Source organism: Malaclemys terrapin, chromosome 3 (genome assembly GCF_027887155.1).
Source record: "Malaclemys terrapin pileata isolate rMalTer1 chromosome 3, rMalTer1.hap1, whole genome shotgun sequence".
NCBI lineage: Eukaryota > Metazoa > Chordata > Testudines > Emydidae > Malaclemys > Malaclemys terrapin.
In genome coordinates this window covers 12,472,362-12,487,755 of record NC_071507.1, presented here as the reverse complement: position 1 = coordinate 12,487,755, position 15,394 = coordinate 12,472,362, and the positions used below count along the sequence as shown (strand labels likewise).

The 15,394-nt window shown below is 39.1% G+C and overlaps 1 protein-coding gene across 2 annotated transcripts in view; it reads left to right on the top strand.

Moving 5' to 3' along the window:
* ESF1 (ESF1 nucleolar pre-rRNA processing protein homolog) overlaps positions 1-15,065 on the top strand; it is a 66,721-nt gene extending 51,656 nt beyond the window's left edge. For both annotated transcript variants that reach the window (XM_054022139.1, XM_054022138.1), the window contains exons 13-15: positions 6,222-6,298; positions 10,765-10,911; positions 11,773-15,065. In XM_054022139.1, the coding sequence (XP_053878114.1) occupies positions 6,222-6,298; positions 10,765-10,911; positions 11,773-12,066 (518 nt within the window). In that variant the 3' untranslated portion in view covers positions 12,067-15,065. The remainder of the gene's footprint in view (positions 1-6,221; positions 6,299-10,764; positions 10,912-11,772) is intronic.
* Positions 15,066-15,394: the final 329 nt, after the last annotated feature.

Below are 15,394 nucleotides of genomic sequence, written 5' to 3'. Positions count from 1 at the left end.
CTAAGAAGCTATTCATGTTGCTACAGATATTTCACACTCCTGAGAGATGTAGCTATGCTGATGCTAGTTTTCCATGTAGATCAGCCCTTAGTCTATACTACAAAGTTTTGCCAGCATAGCTACGTTGGCTAGGAGTGTGAAAAAATCTCACCCCAGCCAGCATAATTATTTTGGGAAAACCTCTGGGGTAAACAGAACTATGTTGACAGAAGAGTGCTTCTGTCGGTTTAGCCAGTGTCATATGGGGAGGTGGTGTAACTATGCCGGCAAAAGCCCTCCTGTCAGCTTACGCTACGTCTCCACTAGAGGCTCTGATGAGGTAGCTATACCGGCAAAGGCTCTGTAGTGTAGACAAGGGCCAAGTTGGCTCGAAGGGTTCCAAAAATTGGAGAAGCCCTACACATGGGAGATATTTTGAGGGTGTTGAGAAAATCCTCTTTTGCAACACTGAATATTGTACCTGAATTCATAGTCAAATCTTAATAAAAGTTTAGAATCTGACTTTTTTTTATTATGCTCACCAAATTTTAAATGCTTCATTTAGGATTAGGTGTATCTTGCAATTTGAGTTGGACAGGAAGAGTTAATGCTATGAAACTTCAAGCAAATGGAAAAATCACTCAAATATGAATTTGTTTATTATGCAAGCCAAAAATACTTCTGAAATCTTTGTGGATGTTAACATACTTAAGTATCTGATTTTTATTCTTTCAGTAGAAAATTTTTTTTGCAGAAGGAGATGAAACAGTGATTGCATGTCAGCTGAAATGTATGGAAAAGGAATTAACATGAATATGGTAGAATAGCCTATAATATTGCATGAGGGTTTTGTATGAAATGGAAAGGGGGGGGATTAGAATTCTAGTGTTATACTAATAGCATTCTGCTTTTTATCATACGTGAACAAGTTATTTCAGGAGACAATTTAGCTGATGGTTGTTCTCTTTGATTTCAGGAAACCATGTAAATATGAGAGAAATATGAAGCACTGTGGTTGCCTTGTTCTTATTCCAAAATTTTCCATAGCAGGCACAATTAATACAGCCGGGTAACAGTAAATAATGGCTGGGTATGGCAATTAAAAATAGTATGCTTTTTTTTTTATAGCAGATTGCTTAGAATCAGTGACCAAAGGTAAAAAATCAGATTTGGTATTCTAATTCTTTCCCCAGGATCTAGTTAATTGCAAACTGTTAACTGTGTAAGTTAATAGCTTTTTAAGTGCAGAACAGATCATTATAATTGTATAAGGAACAGGGAAAGACTAAAAGGTTTTGATTAGCAGCTGTGGATCCTGTGCGTCGAGATAAAGGGCTTGGTTAATTATGCTTTTCGTCTGTATGTTAGTTTGTCTCTCTGCTAGGGCTATGTGGCTGGGCTTTCAAGTCTCTGAACAGGAAGGGTGAGAAGTCTCTTTGTGTCTCTGTGAGGGCTGGTAGTCTGGGGCTCTTTGGCCATAAGTCAGGCCCAGTGTTTGAAGTCTTAATCCTCTCTGTGAGTGAGGAGATGAGCTGACCTCCAAGGCTAAATGTATAAACCAGTTGTAAAGTGAATTCCTGAGGTGAGCAGGAGAAGTTACCGGGAGTTTGAAAGAGTTTGCAACAGAGAGTAGGCCCCTTTTTCTCACGGGTTTGTGGTCTTGAAGGGCAGCTGTTGATTCTGTAGTATCAGAGAGTGAGTTCTTGGACAACCCGCTATCACCACTGCAGGTCCAACCAGATAACAATTTTGTTTCAAAGGAACAAGAGAGAGTGGAAAACAGAGACAAAGGACTGGCAGTTTGTGACCAATCAAGGAAGGAAAAGCAGGAGAGGATAGATGGTCTTTAACCACCAGAGGAAAGAGAACCAGGAGAAATTCAACATAGGGAGAGGTATCCAATCGCATTCTGGTACTTCTGCAGCAGCTACAGAGAATCTCTTGGAAGACAGAAATTCCAAAACTGGAGGAAAACACAGGGACCTCTGCAGGACACGTGAAGATCGATGTCAACCATACCCAAAATGTTCAGTGACCTGAAAAGGAGCTCTTTGTATGCTCAAGAGCTTGTCTTTCTCACCAACAGTAAAAGATATTACCTCACTACCTTGTCTCTCTAATATCCTGGGACCAACATGGCTACAACAACACTGCATGCTGCTTCAGAAGATTCTTAGCAGATCAGCAGAGGCTTCAAAGATCTTACAAGGGAGCTGAAGGATAGGAAAGCATTGGTGGTGATCTGAGATCTGTCTTGCCCCGCAACTGAGAAGATAGCCAATAGAAAATGTTAGAAGCAAACTATTGGCTAAGTAAAGGGTCTATAGTTGATGGTTTGGGTTTTGTGAAACATTGGGTCATCTTCAATAGGGAGAAAAGGATGTCTGGGTTGGACTACCTCTATTTCAGTAGAAAGGGTTCCAGTTTTCTGGGTGACAGAGGATAAAAGCCTGGGAAATAATCAGGAGGAATTAGAAATGTTCATTTATGAAGAGAAAATTTGGTATAATTATTATTACTGAAACCCGGTGGGCTGAGTCACATGACTGGGATTTTAATATTACTCCATTTTAGGAAAAAGAGTGGGCAGCCGAGGAACAGGGTTATTTTACATCAAAGAAACTATTGTCTGCATTAGATTTATTGACAATTCAGAAGTATAGGACCTGGAATAGTTATGGATCAATGTTCTACCGGATAAATCCCACTGTGGGGTACTGGTTGGGAATCTGTTACAGACCTCCAAATTAGACAAGGGAATAGGATGAGTAGCTCCTTAAACATCTGTATACAATGTGTACAAAAAAAATTGTGTTTTCATGGAGTTCAATCTTGCAGACATGTGGAAGGGTCTGATGCAGCCATTAGTAAAACATTCCTGGAGTTTCTCTAAGTTATAACAGGGGTTCGCAAACTTCATTGCACTGTGACCCCCTTTTGACAATAAAAATTATTACATGACCCCTGGAGGGGGGACTGAAGCCTGAGCTCACCCGAGCCCGACCACCCCGGCGAGGGGGAGGGGACCAAAGCCAAAAGGCTTCAGCCCCAGGCAGAGGGCTGTAACCTGAACCTCACTACCCCCAGGGCTTAGGCTTTGGCTTTAGCCCTGGGCCCCAGCAATTCTAAGACAGCCCTGGCGACCCCATTAAAATGGAGTCCCGACCCAGAGTTTGAGAACCCCTTGGACTGTAAGGATCGGCAAAGGAGCACAGCAAATTTCAAAACAATCTGAGTAAGCATTTGGATTTTACAGCACTTCAAGAGAAGATTGAGCCATAATCTACAAGTACGTGGCAAAAATATTTTTGATAGCAGCTCTTTTAATATAATAGAAAAAGACATGATGAGGTACAGTGCTTGGAAGCTGAAGCTAGACAAATTGAGTCTAGAAATACAGCATATGTTACTAATAGTGAGTTTAATTAGCCATTGGAATAATTTACCTTGTGATGTGGTGGACTCTCCATCACTAGAAGGCTTTAAATCAAGGCTGGATATCTTTCTAAAAGTGATCCTACAGCTCAAACAGAAGTTATAAGCTTGATGCAGAAATTATTGGTTGAGGTTCTGTGAAGTGTTACGCAGGAGGTCAGACTAGATGAACATATAGTAGTTCCTTCTGGTCTTAAAATCTATTAATCTAGTCTTACTGTTCTGCAAGTGGAATCAGTCTTCCTTACTGGATAAATGAACACTATTGTGTCAATAAGTTGTGGCTGAATAAAAACACATTTTTTAGGAAAGCAGTCCTGATTTAAATGCTACATGTGGTGATGATTTTATTGTCAACAGCAAAGAGAAAAGGTCTGACAATTTTGGAACCAAATAGTCTTAATTTCACTAAACTACAAGACCAAGGCTAGTTCTGACAGGCTGCACAACCTATAGTTGCGAGGTGGGGGGTGGGAGGGGAGGAGGAACATAGTCCTAATTAGGATCAGTCCTCCATAGGGAGGCAATTAGTTCTGCACTTACTTTCCTTATTCCTCCTCCATACACCATATTAGAAGTGAATGTGAGCAAGCTGAGCCTCCTGTACCCAGAGACCGTGGTAAGCATTGGGAGCTCCCCACGTCAGTGAACCTGTGTTTGTACGGTACCTAGCACAATGGGATCCTGGACCTCTAGGGCATTTAGGTGGTATCATAATAAAAATAACAACAATTTGGGTCTGCTTTGCTTCTGAGAGGTCTTCCTCTCTGTTCCCTCCTGCCACCCACTATGAGTAGGTGGGCCCAGTGCCCAGTTCTGCAGACAGCAGTGCAGAAGTAAGGGTGGCCATGCCATGCCATGCCATCCTTACTTCTGGCTGCTAGTGGGGCGCTGCTTTCAGAGCTGGGCACCTGGCCAACTTGCCGCCACTCTCCAGCCACCCAGCTCTGAAGGCAGCGCAGAAGTAAGGGTGGCAATACCACGACCTCCCTAAAATAACCCAGAGACTCCCACCCCCCGCAACTCCCTTTTGGGTCAGGACCCCAATTTTAGAAATGCTGGTCTCCCCCGTGAAATCTGTGTAGTATAGGGTAAAAGCACACCTAACACCAGATTTCACTGGGGCAGACCAGATTTCACGGTCCGTTACATGTTTTGCGTGGCCGTGAATTTAGTAGGGCCCTAACTATGATTGTCTTTTCTCAGCCTCTTTGTACCTATCTCTTCTCAGTCTCCACAGGTCTGTTTGTTCTTGCATCCCTGATGTAGCCAGTTTGGGGAAGGTTTCAAACTTGTTCAATTCTGTACGTACAACATAGAATTGAATAATATGTGGAGAAGGAAGAACAAACACCTACAGAATAGGGGCCCTCTGATGGGCTTGAACTTGCTCTGCTCTGAACGGTTCCCTGAAGATACTGAATTAATAGTTTAAGATTTGATGAGCAACTGATGTTGTACATCTTTGTTCTTCTTATTGGCAGGCAGGATTTTGTGGTGGTATGTTTTTTGTTTTGTTTTTTTCCCCAAAAACTTTCTAAGAAACCCATCCAAGCTCTGCAAGCTGTTTGGAATCAGTTGAGAGAATTTTTTTAAAAAAGGAAATTACTTAAAATATTTCAGGGGCTCTTCAAGAGATTCTGTGTCCCATTGCATAGCAAAATTAGCACATTAACTTTAACTAGAATTTTTTTTGGCCTGTTTATATTTCGAGTCTCTGTTCTGGAAATCCGGCTTAACAGAATGGATCCAAATATGTTCCTTAAGAATACCCCCAAAGGACTGTAATGTATTACTGGAAACGGGTTCATCAAAGGTCAGAGAGCACAATTTAGTCCAGGCAGCTTTCCATTTCTCCTTCTACTTCATAACATTGTAGGTCTTGAATCTTTTTTGAGAGAGAAATTTGATTGCATAGTATTTGTAAATAGGATTCTCCTTAATAATTGGTTATTGTGGACTTCTGTTGCCTACTATTAATATTCATTATTAGTATAAGGATCAGTGTATGCACAGGAGTAAAGAAAACTTCATCAGAGTAACATCATTTAAGATGAGCTTAAATTAGTCCAACAATATTTTGGTCCCCTTTTGTTCTGCGATAATCTTTCCTTCAAAATGTTCATTTTTCATGCATAACTTTTACTGCTTGTCTATAAATTTGGGGAAAAAATTCAATTTTCTTGGGTTGTTTTTTTTTCCACATAGCCTTTTATCTTGACTTCAACAAGGCTATACTCTGCTGCCAATACTGTCAATGGACAGATTAGGAAAACATAAGTTTAAACTATTTTTCTTTTTTAAGCTATTTGTTATATTGTCCCATTCCATATTGGAAGTTAAGTGGAAGGAATGAACATTTTAGAGAATGTGTGTGAATTCAGTTACTTGTGTAGCTGCATAAACTCATTTCTCTTTGGATTTATAATCTGTGTCAAATTTGAACAGCGAGTGGCTTTGTGTAACTGACTGTGCCCCACTAGTGGTTCTCACACCTGCTCTTTGCAAGAAGGAAGAAAAAGTTATAGCATAACCCTCTTTTTTTTTTTTTTTTTTGCTTACCATCACTTCTGCCAGTTTGTGCTGATACCCTACCCACTCATTAGACTGAGTGAATATTGTTCCCTGTAAAAATCCTTGCTAGATCTTAACCATAGCTGATTTATTTTTTTCAAGCTTTTCTTTTATTACCTGAAATTGAAATATCAATTTCAGCTGACTGAGACACACTTTCAGATACTGTAGCTATAAGAATTAGTCTCCTGCATACTTATGAATTAATACTCATTTATTTGTTGTGTGATCAGGTTTAAAGAAAATATCAAAGAAATTCAAGACAGAAGAAAGTGCCCCAGAAAAAGAAGCAGACACAGAAAAGCACAAGGTAATTTTTGTGTTAAAGCATTAAGGATTACAGACCTAGGCCCCAGTCCTTTCAATACTTGTGAGTTCATCGCATGTGAGTAGTACCGGTGAGTTCAGTAGGACTACTCTGTTGATAGGAATATAATTAATGCCAGTCAGCATGTTTCTATGGAAAATAGGTTTTGCCAAACAATCCTCATTTTATTCTTTGAGGTTACAAGTTTGGTTGATAAAGGAAATTCTATAAATGTAATCGACTTTTTTTTTTAAAGTGTTTGAGTGTTGCAAGGTTTTCTGAATAGAAAATTGGCAATGTAAAGTATCAGTAAAGCATGCATTAAATGGATTAAGAACTGGCTAACTGAAAGATATCAAATAATGAGGATGTTTCTTGTGGAGTTCAGCAGGCATGAGTATTAGGCCCAATCTTATTCAATGCTTTTATCAGTGATCTGAAAGTAAATATAAAATCACTGCCTCTGTGAGCTGCAGAGAAAAGAGCAGCCCAGACTAGGGTAGCTTGATTTACATAAGGGCTGTCAATCGATTAAAAAATACTAATCGCACTGCTAAACAATAATAGAATACCATTTATTTAAATATTTTTGGATGTTTACAGTGTTCCCTTTATTTTTTTATTACAAATATTTGCATTGTAAAAACCAAAAGAAATAGTATTTTTCAGTTCACCTAATACAAGTACTGTAGTGCAATCTCTTTATCATGAAAGTTGAACTTACAGATGTCGAATTATGTACGAAAAAATCCTGCATTCGAAAGTAAAACAATCTAAAACTTTAGATCAGTGCTTCTCAAAGTCGGGCCGCCACGGTTCGGCCGATCGCGGCTCCCACTGGCCGCGGTTCGCCTCTCCAGGCCAGTGGGGGCTGCGGGAAGTGGTGTGGGGCGAGGGATGTGCTAGCGAACCACGGCGAGAGGGAGCCACTATCGGCCGAACCTGCGGACGTGGCAAGTAAACAAACTGGCCCGGACCGCCAGGGGCTTTCCCTGAACAAGCGTCAGCCCGATTTTGAGAAGCACTGCTTTAGAGCCTACAAGACCACTCAGTCCTACTTTTTATTCAGCAATTGCTCAGACAAACAAGTTCATTTACATTTGCAGAAGATAGTGTTGCCCACTTCTTGTTTACAATGTCACCTGAAAGTGAGAACGGGTGTTTGCATGTTGTAGCCAGCGTCGCAAGATATTTACATGCCAGATGCATTAAAGATTCATATGTCCTGGAAGCCTGCCCTCTGGAATGGTGGCCGAAGCATGAAGTGGCATACGAAGTTTTAGCACATCTGGCATGTAAGTACCTTGCAACGCCAGTTACAAAAGTGCCATGCGAACGCCTGTTCTCACTTTCAGGTGCCATTGTAAATAAGAAGCAGACAGCAGTATCTCCCGTAAATATCAACAAACTTGTTTGTCTGAGCGATTGGCTGAACAAGAAGTAGGACTGAGTGGGCTTGTAGGCTGTAAAGTTTTACATTGTTTTGTTTTTGTGTGCAGTTATGTACCAAAAAAAAAAATCTACAGTTGTAAGTTGCACTTTCATGATAAAGAGATTGCACTACAGTACTTGTATGAGGCGAATTGAAAAATACTATTTCTTTTATTGTTTTTACATTGCAATATTTGTAATAAAAAAAATAAAGTGAGCACTGTACACTTTGTATTCTGTGTTGTAATTTAAATCTACATATTTGAAAATGTAGAACAACATCCAAAAATATTTAATAAATTTCAGTTGGTATTCCATTATTTAACAGTGTGATTAATGGCGATTAATTCTTTGTGTTAATTGCGTGAGTTAACTGCGATTGACAGCCCTAATTTAAATCAAAGCAATTTAAAACACCAAGTGGAAATCTTCAATTTAAATAATTGATTTTAATAAAGTTTTCAATTTAGTTTTTTTTTTTTTAAAGAGAGATGCATTCTCACTGGTTGATATATCCACTAAAACATGTTGATTTACAAATAAATAGAGCAGGCCTGCACAACTCGTAAAGCTGCGGGGGCCATATTACTCCAAAGAAAATAGCTGAGGGCCGAACCCCACCCAGCGCCGCCGAAACACAACATCCCCCGCCTCCCCCCAGCGCCACCCACCCCACAGAAACAACTCCCCCAGTGCTGCCGAAACACACACCCCCCCCCCAGCCACCCCGGGAACCCTCCCCCAGCACCGTCCGCCCTGTGGGAAAAAAAGCCTTCTTCCCCAGTGCTGCCCTGCTGAAACAGCAGTATTGAACCTTGGTAATATGTTATAGCTGGCCCTAAGGTAGTATAATTAAGGTAAAAGAAAAATGTCTTTTTGCCAGAAGTAGAATAAGATCTTCCCCCCACTTTGTAATCAATTGCTTTGTTAAATGAATGAGGTGTGAATGAGGAAGGTGTGGAAGGCAGCACCTCCAGACAGCTGCAACCCTTGGAGAGGGGATGGGAGCCAGACCAGATCAGTAGAACAGGCCAGCTACCGACTCACTGCTGGCCTCCTCAGCCTCCCTCCCCTGCTGCCGGCTCACCTGCCCCCCCCCCCCGCCACTGCCCGCCCGCTTGCCTCCTCAGCCCCCCCCACCCCTCCAGCTTGCCCACTTGCCTCCTCGGCCCCCCCCACCCCTCCAGCTCGCCTACTCACCCCCCTCCACTGCCCGCCCGTTTGCCTCCTCAGCCCCCTCCCTCACCCGCTGCTTGCCTACTCACCCCCCGCGGGCCACACAGTGAGCCCGCCTACTCACCCGCCGTGGGCCGCATGCGGCCCCTGGGCTGCATGTTGTGCAGGCCTGAAATAGAGCCTTTAAACTAGATTTGGTACATCTTTTTTGCTACCCAGGAGGGCACGCTGTAATTATACACATTTATTTAAGCAATTACATAGTTGAATATTTTCAGATTTGTGTTAACTGTACATTTTTAGTATGTTAGAAAATAGTGAATGACGGGTGAAATTGTAAATATTCATAATTTGAAAAGTGAACCACTATACAATAGGAGTATGCCCAGGTGGGCTCAGTGGATAATCCTAATGAGATACACGATGGTGTCTCATGGAATCAGAGAGTGGGTCCCAATGCCTATGATGACTTTGCCAGTCTCTTGCACCCCGTAGCACAGCCCCTGGATTTCCCAGGGGATCATGGCCTTAACACAGTACAAGATCTATTGTTCCATAATTATAAAGCTTTACTTCAAAGCTAGATGATTTCCCCTTATTTTTCTTTATATAAAAAAGCCGCCTTTAACTAAAGTTTTTGATAGCGGCTCATGGATTCAGCATATTTACTTAAATGTTTTAAGAGATTGTAATAAGCTTAGGCCTTAACATATTTTGTATTACATTCAGATTTCATTTTAATCAGGTTTATTTTTATGAGGAAAACTTGTAACTTAAATAACAAATTAAAAATCTGATTTAAATAAAAACCTGCTTTTTTTTTTTACCATTTTCCTCCCAAAAATAAATAAATTATTGGTTTGTTTTTTTTATCCATCCTGACCCAGATGTCAAGAACTGAGAGACATACTGCTAGCGGAAAGGAAATTATCAGACATTTTTTGTTCCCTAAAGGCTTAGTTATTCCACTCCAGTAAAAGTTAATTTTTTTCTTTTTTTTCTTTTTTTTTAACTAACATTATGCTTAAATAGTTGTTTCCCATTTGTAGAAATAGCTAAGTTAGACTATTCAAAGTTATTTAGCATTGTCATGAATTCATGCCCTGGCGTGGGGTTCTTATTTCTCATTAGTGTGAATGGAGTTTAAAGTATCCACTTTAATCACAGAATTTCTTTGCTTTTGTTAGTGTGTGCTCCAAACTTAATTTCTTCTTTTTACTTAAACATCTGGTTTTTCACAAGTAAAAACTATCTTTCATAAGATAAGAATTGTCTTGAAATTTCTTTCATTTCTATGTTATAAATGTCAGTGTTGAGATCACATAAGTCTCTGAACTCTTGTAAGTGGAATGTTTAACCATATGGTCACTGTGAAGATGAAAATGAGTGACAATGATTATATTTAATTAGAGAGAAACCTTTCTGGGTTGTTCTTTATTTAAAAATAAAAATCAGCTACATGAGAGTTTAAAAAACAAATAAAATGCTTTAAGGTAAGCACAGATGGTTGTGGAATGTAGCCCATGTCACAATCCTACAAAGAGGCTAAATTGAATATAGATACAACAGCCTTGTGGAAATGAGAATAAAACCTTTACCTGCTGTGCCCTGCTGTACTACTGAGTATAACACTCATTGAATAGTACTGTAGTTTTCCTCCTCCTCAGTTCTCCAAACGTTTTAGATGACATATTTAATATTATAATCAACATTACTATGTTTTATAATTGCTTGCAATCTGTTTACAAATTACAACAGTTCCCCTGGAGCCTGGAAATCTTGAGTGCTCATGTTTCAGAAGGAACATGTGTATTCCATACTCCACAAAAAGTTACGTAAGTGGGCTCTTCTTATTGTAACAGGCTGAAATGGCACTCCTTATGATGGATGATGAGGAGGATGACAGAAGACATTTTAACTATGAGAAGATTGTAGAACAACAGAACCTGAGCAAGAAGAAAAAGAAACAACTAATGAAAAAGGAGGAGTTGTTAGAAGATGACTTTCAGGTAATACAGATTCCTAGTATTGAAATGTAATAGAATTTAGTAGTATCTCTACTTTTTTAAGAGGAGTGGATTGGAATTCTGATGTAAGAATTGTACCTCAGTAATATGGTTTGACAACATTTTAACAGTGCAATTGAATATAAACCTCTTTATAGTACTCCTACACAGGAAAAAGGCTGGTATTCTAATACTGGGATCAAACAAGGATACAACTTTAATCAGTCCATGTTGCGTTTGAATGTTTGTTACCGACATGTACATGTGCCTATCACCATAGGACCTGGGTGCACTTTACATGGCTTAGATTACAAGCAATATTTCCCTAATAAAGGAAGCAAAATGAGACTATGTATAGGGATTTAAGGAGACAGAATTCACTCTTCAAGATCACATGCAATCTCTTGGTTGGAATATTGATTATTGCCCTTCTCAGGGCCTGTTTGCACTGGCTCTTTCCCTGCTCGCTTATTCTTAACCAACAAGGCATGTCTTTGTTGGCCCACTTTTTGTGATATACAGGTTTTACACAGGTGTGTCTCCTGTATGTTGTTGACTCTCCCACACCACCTTGCACACAATGCAAAGGACAGAGGAATCCGCCCTCCATGAATATGTAGTTTAATTTAACCAGCCTGACCAAATTCTGAGAACTACCATTTGAAATTTAAATATTAAAGTTTAGATTCCAGCTTAAGTAAGATCTGGCTTAGGCAATTAGTGTTGCCCATATCTTGTACATATTCTGTCATTTAAATATGATTGCAATATTTTCTGGTATATTGCATTTTCTGTCCTGTTTCTCAATATTATTTTTCATTGGTAGTAAGGTTAACTGAAATAGGTTCTTTTTTCTATCTTCAGGTGAATGTTGCTGATACAAGGTTTCAAGCACTGTATACTTCCCACTTGTTTAATTTGGATCCTTCTGATCCAAACTTCAAAAAGACAAAAGCAGTGGAAAAAATTTTGGAGGAGAAAGCTCGCCGAAGAGAACAAAAGCAGCAGAATCCTGCAAAACAGATGCAGGAGAATGAGATTGGAAAGAAGGGAAACATCACTAAGAAATCTGTAGATCCTGCTTTATCAATGCTAATAAAATCTATCAAAAATAAAACAGAACAATTTCAAGCCAGAAAGAAACTGAAAATAAAATGAAGTCCAGTTGTTTGGCTTTCCTCAGTCCAGTCTGTACTCCTTGTAAAATGGTAAAATTCATAAGAACTTTATGGATGTTGAATCTCAAACTGTAAGGGTTTCTGAAGAATTAGTGCCAGTGTTGGGGCTTGGGGGTGAACTATAGACAACCGATTGCAATACAGTCTTTCCCCCTCCCACAACTACCTCCTTGGAATAGTATATTTGTAAAATAGTTCACAAACAGCATGTTTGACAAAATTAATTTACCTGAAGCTGTTTTTCATAACACCATTTCAGTTAAAACTAATAGAAATGGTAAAGATGACTACAAAGAACTTTCTTAGTTATAGTAATGGACACATTTATAAATGAATGTTTGACTTCAGGTCCTGATATGATTTTTAGATTTAAAAAAAACTTTGGAATTTCATAATGGTGTTTTTAATACTCCATGAGTCTGAAAATAGAATGTTACTGATGAAGATAATTTTAATATAACTGAAAGTGAAGACAGGTTGGATGAATTTTGTTTCTTAGTCAAGAGCTATGTGGATAACTTGTGAAATAATGAATAAAAATATATTGTATTTTATTAATAATACTTTTCACTTCTATAATCTTCTAAGGATTCCAGAGCACTGCAGAAACATTCAGTGAAATTCTCTGATTTAGGAGAGATTCTCATGTACAGCAGCGAAACTGAAAAAATTAAGGTCAAACTTGAATGCCCAAAGTTAGGTATCAAAATCCATTTTTCGCCACCTCAATAAGGTTGTGTCTATTGGGCATTTTCTTAAATTTCTCCCAATGTTGCATTGCTGTTAGTGTAACTCTACTGACCGTTGCAATGCTAGGAGTGCTAGTGTAGACAAGATGTCCAAAACAGGCCTATATGACACAGTTAAAAACACCAGAGCAGAGCTATGTTAGTGCTACCACTAGTGGAACAGTGGAAAAATGTGTGATAGAAGGGTAGCACAAAGGGCCTGTTTTTCAGAAGCGTTGAACTCATTCCATCCAGTGTGTCATCCTGCTCTAGTTCTCTTTGCTGCATCAACTCTGATAAAAATGCAGCCAGTTAAACTTTGTCAAAGATATTACAAAATTGTAACATAAAGCACTCATTAGAACTGTGGGGCTGGAGATGTTCCCGTAATTGTGAACAAGCTCATGAGCTTCTATCTCCCTAAGCAGCTCTATTTCTGTAAACTACTGGTATATTTATCTAACCCTTTGCTTGGGCATGAGAACCCTGAATAGAGCAGCCAGGAGTGTTGCACTCTTGTTAAGAAGCTGCTTGAGAAGGCCCATTGATAGTAAATTTAGTAGCAGAGCTGGTTGATAAAATGTTAAGGGTTGACTGGGGAAAAAAAACAAACACACACCAGCAGTGTACTCTAAAGGAGGTAAGTGCATGAAAATAGTTAATTGCTGCTCCATTATATATAAAAAAAGAAATTGGAATGCAAATAAAATTTCACTAAAACAACTATTAAAAGCAGTAAACCAATCAAAATGTCTTGCACACATGAAGTAAATACAGATGGATGTTCACTGAAGCAGATGGTCCTTCAATGTCAAAATACTAACTTTTAGTAAAACCAGTTTTTATGCAGACAGATTAAGAAAATGAGAGAAACCACATATTCAATTGCAGGTAATTAGTGTTAAAAACTGACGTGTACAGTGAGAAATGTAATGTGGAAATAAAAACAGGTGATTTCACAAGAGAGTTTGTATAAAGGAGTTCTGGAAGTGAAGAGCCAAAATTACATTTTATTGATCACTTGTGCAGCTTTACTGGAAAGCCTCCAGATTCACTTCTAAAATAGCTCAACTGAATGGTTGGACAAATTAATAGACCTTGACCTGTTGACCAGCTCAGGTGGTGCTACAGAACTTACCCACAGCAAACAAGCTCTTGATACATGGTTTGGAGCCAGCCATCTGAGCTAGCCAGGGCTTCGCTACCTGCCGTCAGCAAAGAGAAATAAACCCCACCAGAATTGAGGACTTCAGTGTACACCATGGACCAATTTACTGATGTTCAGCTGGACATAGACTCAAAATAATCAAAAGGAAACAGGACAATTTATAGTAGAATTTCCTGCAGAAAGTGCAGACTCGTGCAGCAGCCCAGCAGAAGTGGAGGTAGCTGCTAAATGAAGAAGCTATCAGCCATGAGTGCTCTAAGTACAAATCCACATCTAATATGCATGATGGAAAAGTACCAGTGTCGCTTATTCAGTATGTGCAATCTCCCCCTCTTGTGGTTGATTTCTGAATGTGCTTTAAATTTACATTGCTAAATAATACTCCAATAAGCCGCTGCCGCATATAGCGGTTATTCAACAGTATATAGAGGTTTTGTTTTAATGCATCTCAATTGTCTCTTCAGCCTCCAGGTGTGAGTAATTAAGGTTGTGAAAAGCTGCTGAAAACGTTAAAAATTACCTCTAAAGACCAGGTCATTGAGTTTGGCATGGACAACTTTCACGTTGTGAAATGTGCTGTTCTACACTATATGCAGCAAGGCTATAGATTACGTTAGAAGGTGGACAATTGTAGAACACATGGAAAGGGCTAAACAAACAAAAGAAATGAAAATGAGGCTGAAACCCCAGGACCATTGAAAACAGTACAGAAACAATGCACTGTGACAGGATCATTCCAGCATTTTTGTGTATTTAAAAAAAAATGTTTCTGAAAATACAGACACAAGTATTTAGTTAATGTAAGAAATATGAACTGCAATGCTATTTTATTTTATTATAGTGGTTGATGGCACAGGTAGGTGTCAAACTTGTTTGAGAATTGTCAATATATCAGTAAAATGTGTTCAACTGATACCTATGTATATTCTGGCTAGGAAAACTAAAGTTCAGCGTCTCATATTAATTGTGGGAAACATGGATTTTTATGCTTTTTATTCAGATAATGTTGTGACACAGCTATTTTGGGTTCATATGGATTCTACTTATGTGTATAGATTTGCTAATAAATAGTATGCACTCCCACTATGCTGGAAATTACTGAAGAAGTTGCTTGGTAGGGACTCACTTAAAATTTAAGAAGGCTTGTTCCATTCTAAACTCATTTCCCTTTTCTCACTTTATTTTGAGTGAGGTCTGGGTGTAGGAAGATTTTAAAAGAAAGCTGTCTGAGTGACAGGGCTCTTAAAAATGTTACCCTGTTCCCGCTGTTTTAAAAATGTGCTTAACAGTCAAATCAGAAATGAAAATGATTATTTAATTTCATTTGACCGTGAAGACCTCTCCAACTACCATCTTGTCCCCAGCTTCATATTCCTGGCCCAAATAATTGAGAAGATAGGAATCACCAAACA